Genomic DNA, 15,756 nt, shown 5'->3' with positions numbered 1-15,756 from the left:
TACCTAAGAAAGAACATGGGTACTGCAGGAAGAAGATACTGAACCAGGGCCCAGGGCCCAGCTTCTGTCCAGTCCTCAGGGACAACCAGAGAGAGATGGGAAGACCCTCTGACGACCATGTTTCAAGCATATGAAAACCTTATCAGAATATTCTGCATGAAATTAATATGCTTAATTACACAGATTCTGATCTAATGATTAAAGCCAGGCTGGTGGAGCCTCTATTCAAGATGGCCCCAGCCATTATTTTGTGCCATTCTATGCATTAAAACAATAATAACCGAGTTTATTTTTGGAACAACTGTAACATTGTAGCTGAGGGCTCAGGGCCCAGCCATGGTGAATGACCACCACAGCCTGTGTCCAGAGGGGCGGGGATGGTGGGCTATGCTGGGGCTTGGGCTCTTCCTGCAGGATGCCTATGTCCAGGAAGATTGAAAATTCTGAGGGACTGACTTGGATTCAGTCCGCAGTCTTTGCATATGTGTTCTAGTGTTCTTGTGCAGGTTCCTAAAAGGTGAAGCTGAATGAGTCATAAAAGGTGAGCCCAGCAGTCCCCTCTTAGAAGATGTAAGTGAAGGAGGTGTGCCTCAGCTCCTCCGCTGTCATCAGGGAGCACCTGCTGGCAGACATTGGTGCTGGGCTGTCCTTGGTGCTGACTTGCAGAGTGGGGCTGTCTTGGTGGAGCTGAGTGGACACCTAGTGGCTGTCTGGGGAACTTCAGGCTCTTGTATCTTCTAAGCACCACCTGGCTTCTATCAGAGCCAGGCAAGGCGTGGCTCCTTCTCTCTCCAAAGGGCTGAGGTCATGATCCACACCTTCTCTTCCTCCCTCTCTCCATTTGGCAATTCATTAATTGATGCAGGGATCATCTGTAGCCCTGACAAATGGCAGGCCTTGTTCTGTAACATGGTACACAGCAAGGAATGGGACAAAGTTCCTGTTCTTAAACTTAGGTTTCTGGTGGGGGACAGGTGGTAAAAAGGTAAAACAAAACAAGAAAACAGCAAAGGTTATCTGTTAGGTGGAGAACAGTCCTGGAGAGAAACAGAGCCACAATGAGGCTGAGGAGGTAGGTGTGACAGTGGGTAGAAAGGAAGCACTTGTGGGTTCCTAGGGGCTGAGCTTTCTGGGCAGGGAAGGAGGCATAGAGTCTGGGAAGTTCTGAGGAAGAGGGGTCTCAGTAGGTTCTAGGGCCCTGTGAGGTGGCTGTGGGGGTGGAGTGAGGGAGGAAAGAACTTGGGGGGGTGGCTGTATGGGGGACAGAGTGTGGGTGTAGAGCATTGAGATCAGGAGGGGAAACTGGTACAGAGGTTGGTCAGGGGTCCAGAAGAGTTCGGTGCTGACTAAGACAGGTTGGAAAAGTGTGGGAGCAGAGTAAGGAAGAAACTTCAGGTTGGTTGTGATGTAACAACTGGCCAGAATTACCTGATGAATTAGATTTTTGGGTCAAGTCCTATGGATGAGCTTTTAGATTTGTGGCCACTGCAGCACATACAGAGATGGCTGCTGGAGGGCTTGTTTTGTACACCTTTGGCTTGAGATGCTTGTGCGTTTGAGGGGAAAGGTCAAGATCAAAGACGGAGGTATTGTCTAAGCCTGTGTGCTCCGAGAAGAACAAGGTCCATTATCATCTGAGAATTGGAGGGGAAGGTATGATGGGAGTTATGGGTCAGTCCTGGAGATGCCCTTCCAGGCTTCGGGTTTATCTTGTTCTCATTATTGGACAGCAGCCTGTAGATGGCCCCTCCTCAGGACCCTAACTCAGGCTTTACTGAAATCATTCCGCCCACCTGGTTCCTCTTCTGCCCTTCACATAGATGCTCCCCCTGTGTGAATACCTGGTAGGGTGTTTGATCTCAACATTCCTACCTGGAGGCATGAGAGGGTTGGAATTCACGAGCACGACTGTGTTACCCCAGGGCCTGGTACTGAGAGGTGACTAGGCTGACATGGGTCTGAAGCTTCTCTCGGGATCACTGCGATGAAGAAGCAGGGGAGAAGCCTCGTGGCTCTCAGCACAGACTCTGGAACTCTCTCAGAGCCAATCCTTTCCCATGTGACCTTTGAAAACTCTTAGACCTCACACCCCCTTTTACCTAAGTGGTGGGGACCAGAGGAGGTGACTTGTGGAAGTAGGTGGTGATCAGTATGTTAGTTTATTACCTTTTCTTTAGTCAGTCATTCAGAACTTTGCATTGCCTTTTGGGAAAAATCCTTAGGTTACTTGAGGAGCCCACAGAGGTGGACACAGCTTTGGGGGGAATCCCAGCCCTACTCTAGCTGGCCAACCTTGGCTTAACTTCCCTCTGCTTAGCTCACTCATTGGTAAAATGGGGATCATAATCTCTCTTCAGAGGGCTGAGAAGACGGGTGTGTGTCTAAAATACCACTGGGAGCCTGGCCCAGCAGACATTCAAAAGATTTGACTCACCAAGGATTTGGATTTTCTGTGGGTCAGGCACTGTCCTGGACTCTGTGGATTCAACAGGAAACCAAACTACTCCTTGAAAAGGTCACATTCAAGGGTGGTGGGGTGGAGACTAACAATGAACCACATACGTGCCCTGTCACACGGACATAAGGAAGGGGAGGGGGGGAAGCAGGGGATAGAGACTGACCGTGGGGATGACAGCTGTAGCAGGGATGTCCCCTGGTGATCTTTGGGCTGAGAATGAGGAGCCCTGTGTGTGTTCCAGGTGGTAGCTATCACCTCTGAGAGCTTCCAGACAACTTCCGCTGGAGGCACTTGGATGGCTGAGAGATCTCAGCACGATGGTGCAGTGTCTCTTTGCTTCTCCTGCAGGGTTTAACTCCCTTGTGGGCGGTGTGATGGGTTTCTCCATTCTTCTGAGCGCAGAAGTGTTCAAGCATGATGCAGCGGTCTGGTACCTGGATGGCAGCATAGGCGTGCTGATCGGCCTCACCATCTTTGCCTACGGGGTCAAGTATGTTCCTGCTTTCATCATTGCCCCTCTTTCCACTCCCTTCCCCAGCCAGGAAGTGACAGAGCAGGATCCTCGGAGTCACATCTTGTACCTGTGCCCTTCTTGAACCTGACCCCAAGGTCAGGTGACTGGGAAAGCCCCTTGCAGGGCTCAGAAGAAAGACAGGGACTCTGATAAGAGACTTAAGCCTTTTGAGGGGTGGGGAAGCAATACTGGAGTGTGAACTCAGGGCTTACTCACCAGGCAAGCATTTGAGTGACTCCTTCAGCCCTTTTTGCTCTGGATTATTTTGGAAATTGGGTCTCACTAACTTTTTGCCTGGCCTCGAACTGGCCTTGGAGAGTGTAGAAGGGTCACACTGAGGAAAAAGCCACCCTCGGCATGGAGTCCTGTGTGCACTGAAGAAGGGACGCACTGGCATTACTGGCTCTGGATCCAAATCCAGTAACCAGGCTGCACAGTCAGCTGCGGAGAAAACCATTTCTGCAAAACACTGAGCTTATAAATGTTAAAACTTCCCTTCTCCCACCAAGATGGTTACTAGTGTTGGTGAGGATTGGGAAGGGCTGGGACCCTCACACATTCTTGATGGGAATGCCAGAAGGTGCTGCTGCTTTGGAAAAGGACTTTAGCAGCTCCTCAAAACATTAAACATGGTGGTGCCATTTGACCCAGCATTTTCCTTGGTGATATTCCAGAAGAATGAAGACAAACATTTATGCCAACACTTGTGTATGAATGCTCACAGCAGCAGCATTCAGATAATATGCACAAAAAACCATCTGTAACTGATGGATTTATAAATGTGGCATGTCCATACAGTGAATATTATTCAGCCATAAATGTATTACTATCACCACGTGGATAGACCACCAAAATTATGCCAAGAGAAAGGAGCTAGATACAAAAGGCCCCATAAGTGTATGATTCCTTTTGTGAAATTTCTAGAGTAGGCAAATCCATAGACACCAGTGGAGGAAGAATGGAGGGACTGCTAGTGAGCATAGGATGATAAAAATGTTCTGGAGTTGAGATAGTAGGGATGATCACACAAGTTCATGAGTATACTAAACTTCTAAAGCGTGAAATTTATGGTGTGTGGATTAGCTTTAAAAGGCTCAGGAAACTTAGTATTTTCTAAGTTCTTTTGTCCCACGGCTGTAGACGGTCTGGCATTGAAGTAACCATGTCTGTCGTCTTCTTTGCAGACTCCTCATCGACATGGTGCCACGGGTGAGGCAGACACGCCACTATGAGATGTTTGAGTGAAAGTGAAAGGGCAGCATGGGCTGCCCCACACGAAGATGGTCAAGAGGATGAGAGGTTTCCATGTAATGGAACATCATTTCTTTTTTGGAAGTTTTCTTTCATATAGTTTGACGTCGCAGGGTGAGGTCTTCCCGGTGGGTGGATCTGCCCTGTCCCTTACTCCATCAGACACATTAGGACAATGCCCGTGGGGGGAGACAGATGGTCCCCAGCTCAAGCCAGAACTGACATATTCTATTTTCTGCAGTAAAACAGTCCTTGAGGGGTAGGATATAAGACCTCTGCTTAGCAGAAAGCCCTTCTGTGGTGACTAAGCTTGAAACAGATAACTGACCAGGTCCACTTCCTCAGGATTTTGTGTGGCTCCAGCCACTTCATCGTTCCAAAGTCTCTTCTCTCCTGGCAGATTTTAAGGGAAGCCCACGCCCCTCATCCTCTTACAAACCCAGACCCATCAGTATATCACGTCCTAATTTCTACCAATGTATTTCATTAATTTCATACTGTTTTACTAATCCTAAATCTAAACAGATTTGTTCAAAAGGAGACCATTCTATTTTTTAAAGTTCCTAGTGATATACGTGAGCTTTGCATGGACGAGCTACCTAAGCACAAGACCCTTTCTCACATATTCACAACCTGCACATCTAGGTAAAAACAGGATCCATTTTTGAGATGTGAAACTACAGTTTATTTGTAATAAATAATTATATAATCTGTATATGCATATATCTATATGCTGTGTTAAGTGGTAATGGTACATTACAGTCTGTGAGAGACGGTTTACTCCTCTGTAAGGAACAAGATGTTCTCAGTTTATGTAACCTTAGGTGTAGACGCTGTAGACGTGTCCCGCCCCACAATGTTCTGTACCTCTCCCAGTCCTGCCCGTCCAGGCAGCAGTGTCTGGCCAATAAAGACCTTTACTTGTTTTGTATGGTACTGGGAGGCAATGTTTGAGAGTTGTCATCGTGCAGCACCAGCACTGGGGAAAAGTCCATCTTGGGCAGGTTTTCCATATGGCTGAAGGGTGTGGCAGGCATTGCTTGTGCCTGGTGGGAGTGAACTTGGACTGTCATGATGGGTTCCATGGGACAGGCCCACACGACTGCTGTGTATTCACAGGGTAGCGCTGGAGGCTCTTGGAGTGTGATCTTGCCTGGACGGAGGGATGGCTGATCTCACACCATGTTGCTTAAAGGAACGTACAGGTTGAGCACCTCTGACCCAAAAATCTGAAATCCAAAATGCTGAGTGCTAACAATGATATCACGAATAGAAGATGTCACACCTGGCCTTGTGATGAGTCACAGTAAGAACCCAGGTGTACTAAAAATATTGTATAAAACTGGCTTCAGGTTATGTGGATATGTTTGGTGTATATGACACAGAAATAAGTTTCATGGTTAGCCGTGGGTCCTAGCCCCAAGATATCTCGTTATGTATATGCCAATATTCCCAAATCTGAAACTCTTCTGATAAGGGACACTCAACCTGTAGTCTGTCTTACAAAGTCAGAGGCCCTCAGTCCAATGTACTTCCTTTAATGTGGCACTCTGAGAAGCCTTCCATGAGATGCTAATATACTACCTATAAAAAAAGCAAATATATGAGCAAGTCTGGCAAACTCACTCAGGATTCCGTAGGTTGCAGTTCTTCAGGCTTTCTCACTGCCATGACATAGCATTCCCCAAGCAGAGGCTGTCGGCAATTCCTCAGGATTTTTAGGAATTGTGTCCCACCAAACACATGGTATGAACTCTGTGGTGTCTGTTTTGCAGACATTAACCTGGAGGTCCCCATTTTGGAAAGGCCATGATGGAGAGGACTGAGCCCCTCCGTGTGGACATGGGGGTGGCCTTCATTGTGTTTCCAGAGTACTTGCCTAAGCAAGTGCACAGAGTCCACTGATCCCAGGCATTCAACCCTCTCAGGGCTGTTTTCCTAGCCCATTCTGAAAGACCTTTTTTTTTTGGTGGTATTGGAATTTGAATTCAGGACTTTGCATTTGCAAAGCAGGCGCCCTATCACTTGAGCCACACCTCAGTCCATTTGCTCTAGTTGTCTTGGAGATGGAGTCTTGTGAACTATTTCTCAGGCTGGCCTTGAACTGCGATCCTCCCGATAGCCTCCCAAGTAGCTAGGATTACAGGTGTGAGCCACAGGCACCTGGCTGAAAGACTCAAATGTCTGATGCAGTAACAGCACAAAAAAGAACATCTAGCAGTTCATTTTCTAGTTCGGCTTCCTTCAAGGTGAACGCAGGGTAGCGAGAATGCTCTGAACTTAGCATGGGCAGACGTGACATAAAGGGGAGAAGGCTGAACAATACAACTCTTTCCCTCCATACCCTAAACACACCTTCCTACCAACCATGTGCTTGTAACCACAAGAGATAGCTGGACAGCTGCCAAGCTTTGTCTGCAGGTGACCCTGTCTTTATCCAGCCCCCCCCCAAAAAAAATCACTTCCACTTGTCACACAGAAAAGTTTATTGAAAAATAAAGTTCTCCCTAGTTTTCTCTACAACAGTGGAAAACAAAGCAGTGCTCTCTATGGCAGTACAGTACGTTCCGACAGCGACACCTTATCTGCAGAATCCCGCTATTTAACCCCACAAGTGACAGTAGAAAACGGCTGGACCAGGATCTGTTTGAAGACACAGACACAAAGGGCCATTAGCTTAACAACATCAAGGTTGTGACAGCAACTACAGTAGAAGGGACATCACCATCTCCTTTGGCATCAATCGTTGCACTACTGTCTTGTTAATACCTGGGCAGAACAATGCTGCTTTGCTCCGCCTCAGCTTTGGCGGTAGTGGCAGACTGACTGAGGCTCCTGACTACTCACCCAGGGAGGCATTTTGACCTCCAGTACCAGGATGCTCTCTGCACACCCACCACTCAACCCCCACCTCCACAGACAGTGTTCTCGCCCACCAAATAAGCTCATACCTCCCACTTGTGGGAGGTCAGAGTCGGGTGAAGGACAGTCTTGCAACAGAATCTGGGACAGTGAGTGAGACTTTGCAGAGGGTAAATGTCAATCATTGCATCCATAGAACTGTAAGACTAGCTGAAGAGAAGTCAAAGGAATTTGAAAAACACACTGAACTCTAGAAAATTTCCCATATTCTATGACTACAATCTATCCAGAGTTGTGCTGACATGGGCAGTAGATAAAACTTTAAATCCCTCAAGGAAGTAAGAGGCTAAATCCTCAACAAACTAAACAGTAAACTGGTATCTACGTGATTTTGGAAAACATCATTAAAACCACGTGCTGTCTGAGGAGCTGTTCTGAAAGAGGCCAAAAATCCCTGCCCCAGGGCCTCAGCTGACTCATTCTGGGGTCTGGGGTGGGAATTAACCTTTGATTTAATGGAAACATATGGTAACCAGGCTGCTGGGGGCCACCCTGGCCAGCAGGGGGCAGCAAAGGGATTTCCTGGGGAATGTGTATGTTCAGTTGGTCATTCCTTCTCCTTAAGTAACAGAAATTCTCCATTATTGCATTGCAGAGGAGTAGTATTAACTTTAAGGGGTACAGTCTGAGAACTTTTAATTTCTAGCTCAAAAAGTTCCTCAAAAAAAAAAAAATCCCTGGAATGTTCTGGGGAGAGGGCCAGTATGTGGCCAAAAGTCACCTTTACCCTTTCCAACTCCAGTTAATTTTTGCAGCCTAGTTGCACTGGGGACTGATGTCTGGCATATTTTCAAATCACTCAATGCATTCAGGAATATATTAAAATGTCAACTAGCAGGGAAGGTGCAGAAAATGGACACTGGAAACCAGTAATTCCTATAACATTTGATCAACTTGGAATAACATTTTCATGTAGCTATCATTTTGAATCAACAGATAGGGAGTGAGCTCAGCTCTTTATTTCTCCAGTTTTATGAAATGCTAATACGAACAATATTTAACATTTACCATGTGCTAGGCACTGTGCTAAACATTGAATCCTCACAAAACCCTAAGTCCTAGGAAAGCTAGGATAATTTTTTTCTGCATCCAAGACTATACAGCTAATTTGGTCTTTTGCTATATGAAAAAACTTGGCTTTCCACTTTTTGTTGAAGCCAACAACAATGAAAGGAAGTTACCTCAGCTTTACAAAACAGCCAGCTTCCTAAATGAGTATAAATCCACATATGTCCATCCATCTACTCACTTGAGGATGCTCTGCAGCCCCATAGAGACGGATGGGATTAGAATAAAGCCAATATGGAAATTAAAATATTTTTAAATAAATAACACAATCCAGGCTTGGGACAGTAACACATACAACAGAGCCTGTCGTTAACAAAATAAACTTTTTCCCCCTAAATCGAGAATTTTTGGGCATGGGAGAGGGTGGCAGTGTCTACTTATATACACAATGTAAGCAAACCAACTTGGTCTGGTCTGGTCTAAAAAGCACGCGCGCACACACTCAGTCCGCTCTATCACATGTTGTGTTCACTACCAACCAGTGAGTTGTACTGTGGCTCCAGTCCAAGCTACTGATTCACTGTAATTAAATCTTACATTCATTCACTAAAGAACAAAAAAGGGGTACACAGTCTCTCCCCTTCATGCTAACCAGTTGAAGTATTTCTGGGTTATTGCTTTTGAGGAGTTCAGTGAGGCTGAACCCTCACATAGGGCTGGCCTCCTGCCTTGGGCACACCTCAGCAAGGGTCAGGGTGGCAGGGTGTGCTGGACCATGAGCACCCTGGCAAACAGCTGTTCTAAGACAGTCCCAAAGGTATGGCCAAGTTTGGAGAAAGCCAACTCTTTCCTTGGCATTCTCATGGCTTTCTATTCACTCTGGGAGTGAATGTGGACACACAGACTGTAGCTTGAGGAGAATTTCTCATGCCCTTCTTGAACATCTACAGTAACCCAGGGGTCTATCCTGTCTCAATGCTAATGCAGTCCAGTTTCTTCCTTCAATAGCATCCAGACTCCAAAAGCCAACCCCAAAGAAAAGTGAAAAGGCACATCAGAAAAACAACTATCACCAAAGAAAGACTAATATTTCCAAACACACAGCGACACAAAGCAAATTATAATAAGCAGTGACAAAAACCCAATCAAAGCAAAAATGCAAAGAAGCGTCTCCATTTGTAAGTGTGCAAATCAAATTGCATACATGGAATAAATGAGGTGTTTACTGTCATTCAAAAAAGTGTTTCCCCTTTCAGGAAGTGTTTGCCTTACAAGGAGAGCTTCCTTTCTCTTAATAAATTAGATAAATGTCTTTCCCTTAAGTATTTAAAATACTTAAGGGGGGAAATAATCCAAAAGACCAGGCAAGACATGATTACAGCACAGGAAAACATGAATCCCGATTCAGGATTTCGCTCCCTGTGGAATTGTCATCAATCACAAATCAGTTTAGTTTTGAGGATCAACGATGGCAAAACTGCTGCAGGCTCCCAGCCCACAGATAAGAGACACCTTCATTTCTTTACACACTGGGCAGAAAGAAGCCGCCCTATCCCAATTTCCCCTGGAGGAAAAGTGACCATACTTGGGCCAAGTGTGAGAAGGCCTGGGAGCCAATGCACATTCAGGGATCACCTTATCTATTGATAATGCCCTTAACAACTGAACTGTGGGTTTGTTTGCCCCCAAAGCAGCATCTCCACCAGTAGAAACTGGTCTTACTTCCAGCTAATATCGGCTAATACCAGACTGGGGGAAAGTAAGAGGAATTTTTAAATGGGAGAAAGTGCTCTGCTGGGCTGCCTGACCCTGGAGATCTTGAAGAGGAACACAAAAGTACAGAGGCCCTGGGCTCAGGAAAGCCAGCAAATTATCCCTATAGCTTCTGCAGGCGGGGACAACATTGCTGTCCGGCTTCTTTGCTTTCAGAATTCCTGTGCTGTTTAAACAGCTCTCTGCTAAGCAGGTTAACCTAGCTTGAGTATGGGAAATAACTCTTGACTCGCAGGCTCCCCCTGCTGATCAAATGCTTGCATTGTCACCTTCAGCCTGTGGACATCCTGGGAGAGCCCAGGAAAGGGTGGAGCTAGCCCAGGAATTGGGAAAAAGCCCTTCCTTACAGCAAGGATGCTAGTTCTTTCCTCTCCTACTGCAGGAAACTGCACTAGCAAGCTTAAAGAAATGAACACACACACGCCAGCACCAACTATTGGACCTCTGCTGTGCTTGTGTCTGGGCCCTGGCAGAGGCTATTCTCACCCTTGAATGGACCCCTGTCAGTGCTCCGGGGCTGCCTGAGGGCTGGAGAGAGACCCTGGCTACTCCTCCCCCACTCCTTTGCATTCTCTTGGACTAGCAGTACAATTCAGACCCACTGAGCAGCCATCTGAGGGCCTACAAAGAAGGGATGTGGCTGTGCCTTTGGTATTACTTAGGCCCCAGGGAAGAAATCAAGAAGCAGGCAGATCTAACTTCCCAGACTTAAAGCCTCCATGCTCACAAAGATGAATTTTTCCTTTCCCTTACTTTCAGAGGGCCCAGCCAGTCATCAACCTTGCCCAGCCGTTCTGCCTGGTAGAGGCTCCACCTGGCTGCTCTTCCCCCCAGCAGATAGAACACTGGGAACTCTAGGGTACAGCCCTAAGCACCCAAGGTGCTCCACTAGGCCAGCCAGGGCTGGGTAGGTGAGATGCTGATAGCTCAGCAGGAGGTAGAAGAGGGCTCACTCTTGCTGGCATGGAGGTATCCAGGGCTTCACGAGACTCACAAAGGTACACACATAGCACAGAAGCAAAGCTTCAGCAGGAATGGCAACTCACACAAAAGCAGAGCACAGGCCAACCTGCTGGTGGGCCAATCCATGGCACTGCTCATCCCCTCACAATAACAGTGCCTGGAGTTAAAACCAGCACCAGATTCCCATCCCTTGCAAGTCACACCCTGGGGAGTGGCCAGGACAGCACACAGCATTCACTCAGAGCTGCTTGTGCTCCCCCAGTTAACATCAAGTTCACAAAGAACCCCATTCCCTGGAATTTCCTGATATCAGACATCACATAGGACATACCCACCTGTCAGGATCCAGCCCCAGTTGTGCCACTAACTTGTATGGACTGACATCACTCCAGTCCAAGTCTCAGCTCTGTAGAGAGCTGACCTCCAAGTCCTTGGGCAGCTCTTTGAGTCCTGCACCTCCCTCTACTTTCTTCCTTACAGTGGCAAAAGAGGGAGGGCAAATTTACTACAGTTTAGCAAGCAAAAATTCTACAATCCTGCATTTCATTCCTAAAGGAATTCTAACAAGAATTAGGGCCAAGGTGTGTGGGTGAGTGGGGAGGGGACACACTGGAAAGGGGCCTCTCTTGATTGCAAAGCAGCCTATCTTTTGTCTCTGGCTGTGCTGTCTGGACATCACAGCATGTCCCCCTGCCAAAGGGTTACCTGTCCTCTAGCCAAGCACACATAGGAAGAGAACAATGCCCTGGATAGTTTGGCTGTGTTTCCAAAGCAAGATTTTTCTTTTGTTCTGCTGCCATCTGCTGGTCCCCATAGCTGCCCTCGAGTAGGTTACCTAGCCCCAAGTGGACAGAACAATAGTATTGCGAAGGTGAATGATTAACAGCGGGAAATAAAGTAGACTGACATCAATCCCTTTTCTCCCTCCCAATTCCCCCCCCCCCCAAATAAATAAGTTAATGGGTTTAGGAATGTTCCCAATAGAAGTTCTGTCCGATCAGCTCAATTCCTCCTCTTGTTTTGTTTTGATTTATAGCAATCTCTCTAGACATTTTTTCTTAAGCCCTGGATAAGCTGTATGGACAGTCTCATTACAGTTGCTCCTCACAAAATAGAAAGGACGTTCATATATATATATACCGGGGAGAAGCCAGGCTCTCATTTGGCTTAGTGAAAACTCCTGGGATATGCTGGCCGCAGAAGCAGTACCAAATTCAAACCCAGGACCAAAAAGTTCAGGCTCTGGCCAGAGTCCCTGAATGACTTCTGCCCCTGGCCCTACCAAGTGAGCCACCATCTTCCCCAGCAGAATGAGTGTAGGGCTGGACAGGCAGCTGCTATAGGCAGTCTTTGCAGAGGGCCACCTGGCCCTTGATGAAGTCCCGGCAGGGGCAGATCCTCCGGTGCCTGGGGTGGGCGCCTGCGCAGCTGAAGAGCAGGAGGTCCCCTTGGAACACACAGTGTTTGCTCTTGGGGTCAAAGGAGGGCACCAGGATATCCTTGGCTATCTCTGAGCTTTGGCAAATCACCTCGTACCTGTAAAGGAAAAGAAAGGCTAGAGATGCAGGGGACAGAATCCGTTCTCATTTGCTCCATTGGCCCACCTGCTGCGGTGTCAGAAGCATGTTCAGTTTTCCAGTTTAAGAAATGAAATGGTGCTCACTCTCCGACCCCATATTTCTCCACTTTTAGGAATTCCAGCTCTGAAAATGCATGTGTGCGCCCAGATGGGCATGCAGCAGTATCTGTGAGGCTGGGCTGCTCAGGGAAGCACTGTCTGCAATGGAGAAAAACTAGAAACAACCCATATAACCCACCAAGTGGAAAACAGCTAAATAAACCATGGCCATTCTGTGCTTTTGGAGTTCCACTGAAAAGCAATGAAGGAGAAAAGTGGTGTGGGTTGCGGTGTGAGAGCTGTCCCAGGGGAAGGCGGGTTATGGAAGAGGGTATACAGTGTGATCTGCCCGAGATGGGTGGCTGAGTGAGTGTCAAAACCAAGACGGTGGCACACTAAAGCCCTAGCAATGGGTACTTCTGAAGAGTGAGAGTGGGGCAAAGCCCTGTATTATTTAAATGCTTTTTAAAAGTATGCATATTTTTAAAATTAAAGGCTTAAAATGATCCCAGCAGCCTTAGTCTCCTGCTGAAAAGCAATCAGGTGCTGTCCCAGCGGCCTTGATTTCTGGGATCTTCACCATGATTTACATGACCTTTTGGCAATGGTGACAGTAACCCTGGTTGGAGATAAGGGAGGTGAGGCTTCAAGATGTGATGGCAGCTGAACCAGGCCCTGTTCCTGAGCCTTGTGCTCCTGTCCCCCGCGCCAAAGCTATCTGTAGACTACAAGTGGCTTTGTGTCCTCACACTGGGGCCACTGCTTGGGGCAGGGGTGGGGGTAAGGATACTCTGGATGTTTTCTCAAAAAACTGCAGCTCTTTCTCTCTCACCTGGGGTGCACTGGCTTCCCCCACTCCAATTCCCCTCCCCCATACAGAATAAAGAGGTCTCAGTGTCCTGCATGGATGCCAGGTGAGGACGAGTTCTGCCCCTGAGTACAGGGAAGGGCCCCTGGACAAATGACTGAGCATCTCTGAAGCTCAGTTTCTCTGAGTCAGATGGGGATAAATAATCCTTAACTGCAGGAATTAAATGAATGCTTATGGAGCACTTAGCAGAGTCCAGCTCTGCCACAGTGAGTGGTCAACTGGTTGTTAATGCTCCTGATTACCATGGTCACTGCCAACGTCACCATCACATGGCAGGCACTATCCATTCTGCTTTGTGCGTGGGAAGTCTCACCTCTTGGGGGGAGATCAGGACGGAAACTTGAGATTCTGGACCATCTTTGAGGAGCTTCCAGATGGGGAGTGGGGAGAGAGAGGCATCTTTCTCTCTCCCACTCCTGCTGGCCACCCGGGCCTTGCCTCCCCTTGCCAATGTGAATCCTGCAATTCCCAGCTTCTGGTGTGTCTTTCAAACTGCTAGCCTGGCTCCTGCTCAGACACCAAAGACCCAGGTGCTCTGGAACCTGGCACTCACTGGGGGGTCCCTCCCCCAAGAGCCAGCAGCACCTCCGGCACGTGCCTGTTAGATCCAGAGAAGCCTGGAGCCTCTTAAAGGGCAGCGCCACTCCTGCCTCACCCCTGCAGTCACTGGGGGAGAGCTCTACCACTCCCCTAACACCTTCCCATCCCTTGTCTAGGTGGCAGCTGGGACATAGTGGTGTCCTGCCCTGGGACCATGAAAGAAGATGGCTGGAAGTGGGAGTTTCATGGATTTTCTAAGATTGGGGGCTACCAGGTCCTTCACAGAGTACCCCAACTGGCCAAAAATGAGAAAAGGACATCTTTCATACCTGTGTTCAGAACTTCAATTGGAATGAGAAGTTTACATGTGGAACGTGACTTTGGGACACAGATTTATGCTTACGCTATTTATTTACATGGGTGGAGTACAGCGGCTGTTGTGCCTTTACTCAGACCATCTGCCTGGCACACTGCTGACCATGAGCGTGGAAACCTCTCCCACTTGCAGACCCCAGGTGGACGGGTAGCACTGTTAGGAGCCATGGAAAGCCCCTCTACTGTCCCGGCTCCTGGGGTCATCTGAACTCAGGATCTAGGGCACAGTCTGCTTACTACAAGCACACATGGGCATACACCCGTGAGTGCATCCTCACTAAGAGCTCCAAGAGCACATGCTTCCCCTGGGGTCACAGGGAAGACCTGCCTGAGGGTTCTCCCTTTTATTGGTGTGCTGGTGCTGGTCTCAGAGCCCATCCTTGTGTAACATGGAGCAAAAGTCAGCAGAAAGGTGTACCTGCCAGGGAACACCTGTGATTAGATGGCCCCACAGCCCAGGGACCTCAGCTCTAGAGATCTCTTTCCTTTCCAGAACATACACAGGGCTGTGTGTGCCTGCCTATCCATGTGATACCTGTTTGTCTGTCTCACTCTCATACACACTTGCCTACTCTGAGACTCCACAAAGTATGCATGTTCCCCTCTCACCCTCACCCTTCCCCTAGCCGCCTTCTCTCTCCAGCTGGCCTGGACAGCTTTCTCATAGGGTGGGGTTGGGGGCTTTTGGGGGCTTCTGGGGCCAAACAGCCCTCAGTTCACAATTTACAACGCTCTTGAAGGAGGAAGAGAGAGCAAAGCCCTTCCATGGTGTTGCCTGCTTCTTCCCCTCATCATGGGTTAGGTTGAGAAGCCCAGCTCCAGGGGAGAGGACCATCTTTCTTTGATATAGGACACAGGACATCAGCCCTTCAAGATGCAGGGCTGTCCCAGCTTTCTGTCTCACTCCTCCTCCCACTGGCCCCTGCCCTGGAGCTACTTCCCTCCTGCCAAGCCCCGCCCCCTCTCCCAGGCAACTGCCCTTATTGTAATTTGAAATTTTAGAAGATGCAACTAACTTCAAGAGGTAGCTAAGCGGCAAAGCATGTTCCTCTGGGCTATGCACCAAGGGACTCTGGCATGTCCTGTAGTCCTTTGCCTTCTGGTCCCTTCCACCCTCAGCCTCGTCTGGCCTTGGCTGAGTCTTGTCTAGAGGACAAGTCACAACTGAACCATGCATGCTCTTTGGTTGTGTCTTAAGCACTTAATTGTCCCCTGCAAAAATAGGAGCTCAGAGAATCACCAATTCTTGCTGATTCAACACAGGATACCCCAAGGGCTCAATTTGTGTGATACATTACATTTATATTATATGGTAATTACTGGACACCCAAAGGCTGAAAAGGAGCTCAAGCTTGGCTGAGAACTGGGCTCCATGATGGAGAAGAAAAAGCAGCCCTGGCTTACAGGAGATGCTCATTGCTAATTGGCCATGAATATGGATGGACCAGGATCACCTCCACGCT

The 15,756-nt window shown here is 48.1% G+C and overlaps 2 protein-coding genes across 8 annotated transcripts in view; one reads left to right on the top strand and one right to left on the bottom strand.

Annotated features, from left to right (window-relative positions):
• Tmem163 (transmembrane protein 163) overlaps nt 1–5,159 on the top strand; it is a 221,037-nt gene extending 215,878 nt beyond the window's left edge. The window contains exons 7-8 of the mRNA XM_074070617.1: nt 2,807–2,948; nt 4,157–5,159. Of these exons, the coding sequence (XP_073926718.1) occupies nt 2,807–2,948; nt 4,157–4,217 (203 nt within the window). The 3' untranslated portion in view covers nt 4,218–5,159. The remainder of the gene's footprint in view (nt 1–2,806; nt 2,949–4,156) is intronic.
• A 1,532-nt stretch (nt 5,160–6,691) lies between these two features.
• Nucleotides 6,692–15,756, bottom strand: part of Mgat5 (alpha-1,6-mannosylglycoprotein 6-beta-N-acetylglucosaminyltransferase) — a 331,452-nt gene continuing 322,387 nt past the window's right edge. For all 7 annotated transcript variants that reach the window (XM_074070613.1, XM_074070610.1, XM_074070612.1 and 4 more), the window contains one exon: nt 6,692–12,425. In XM_074070613.1, coding sequence (XP_073926714.1) covers nt 12,227–12,425 — 199 coding nt within the window. In that variant the 3' untranslated portion in view covers nt 6,692–12,226. The remainder of the gene's footprint in view (nt 12,426–15,756) is intronic.

The sequence above is a fragment of the Castor canadensis genome, chromosome 4 (assembly GCF_047511655.1).
Source record: "Castor canadensis chromosome 4, mCasCan1.hap1v2, whole genome shotgun sequence".
NCBI classification, from domain to species: Eukaryota; Metazoa; Chordata; class Mammalia; order Rodentia; family Castoridae; genus Castor; species Castor canadensis.
The sequence above is the reverse complement of the archived record's forward strand: the minus strand, read 5'-3'. Positions and strand labels throughout refer to the sequence as shown.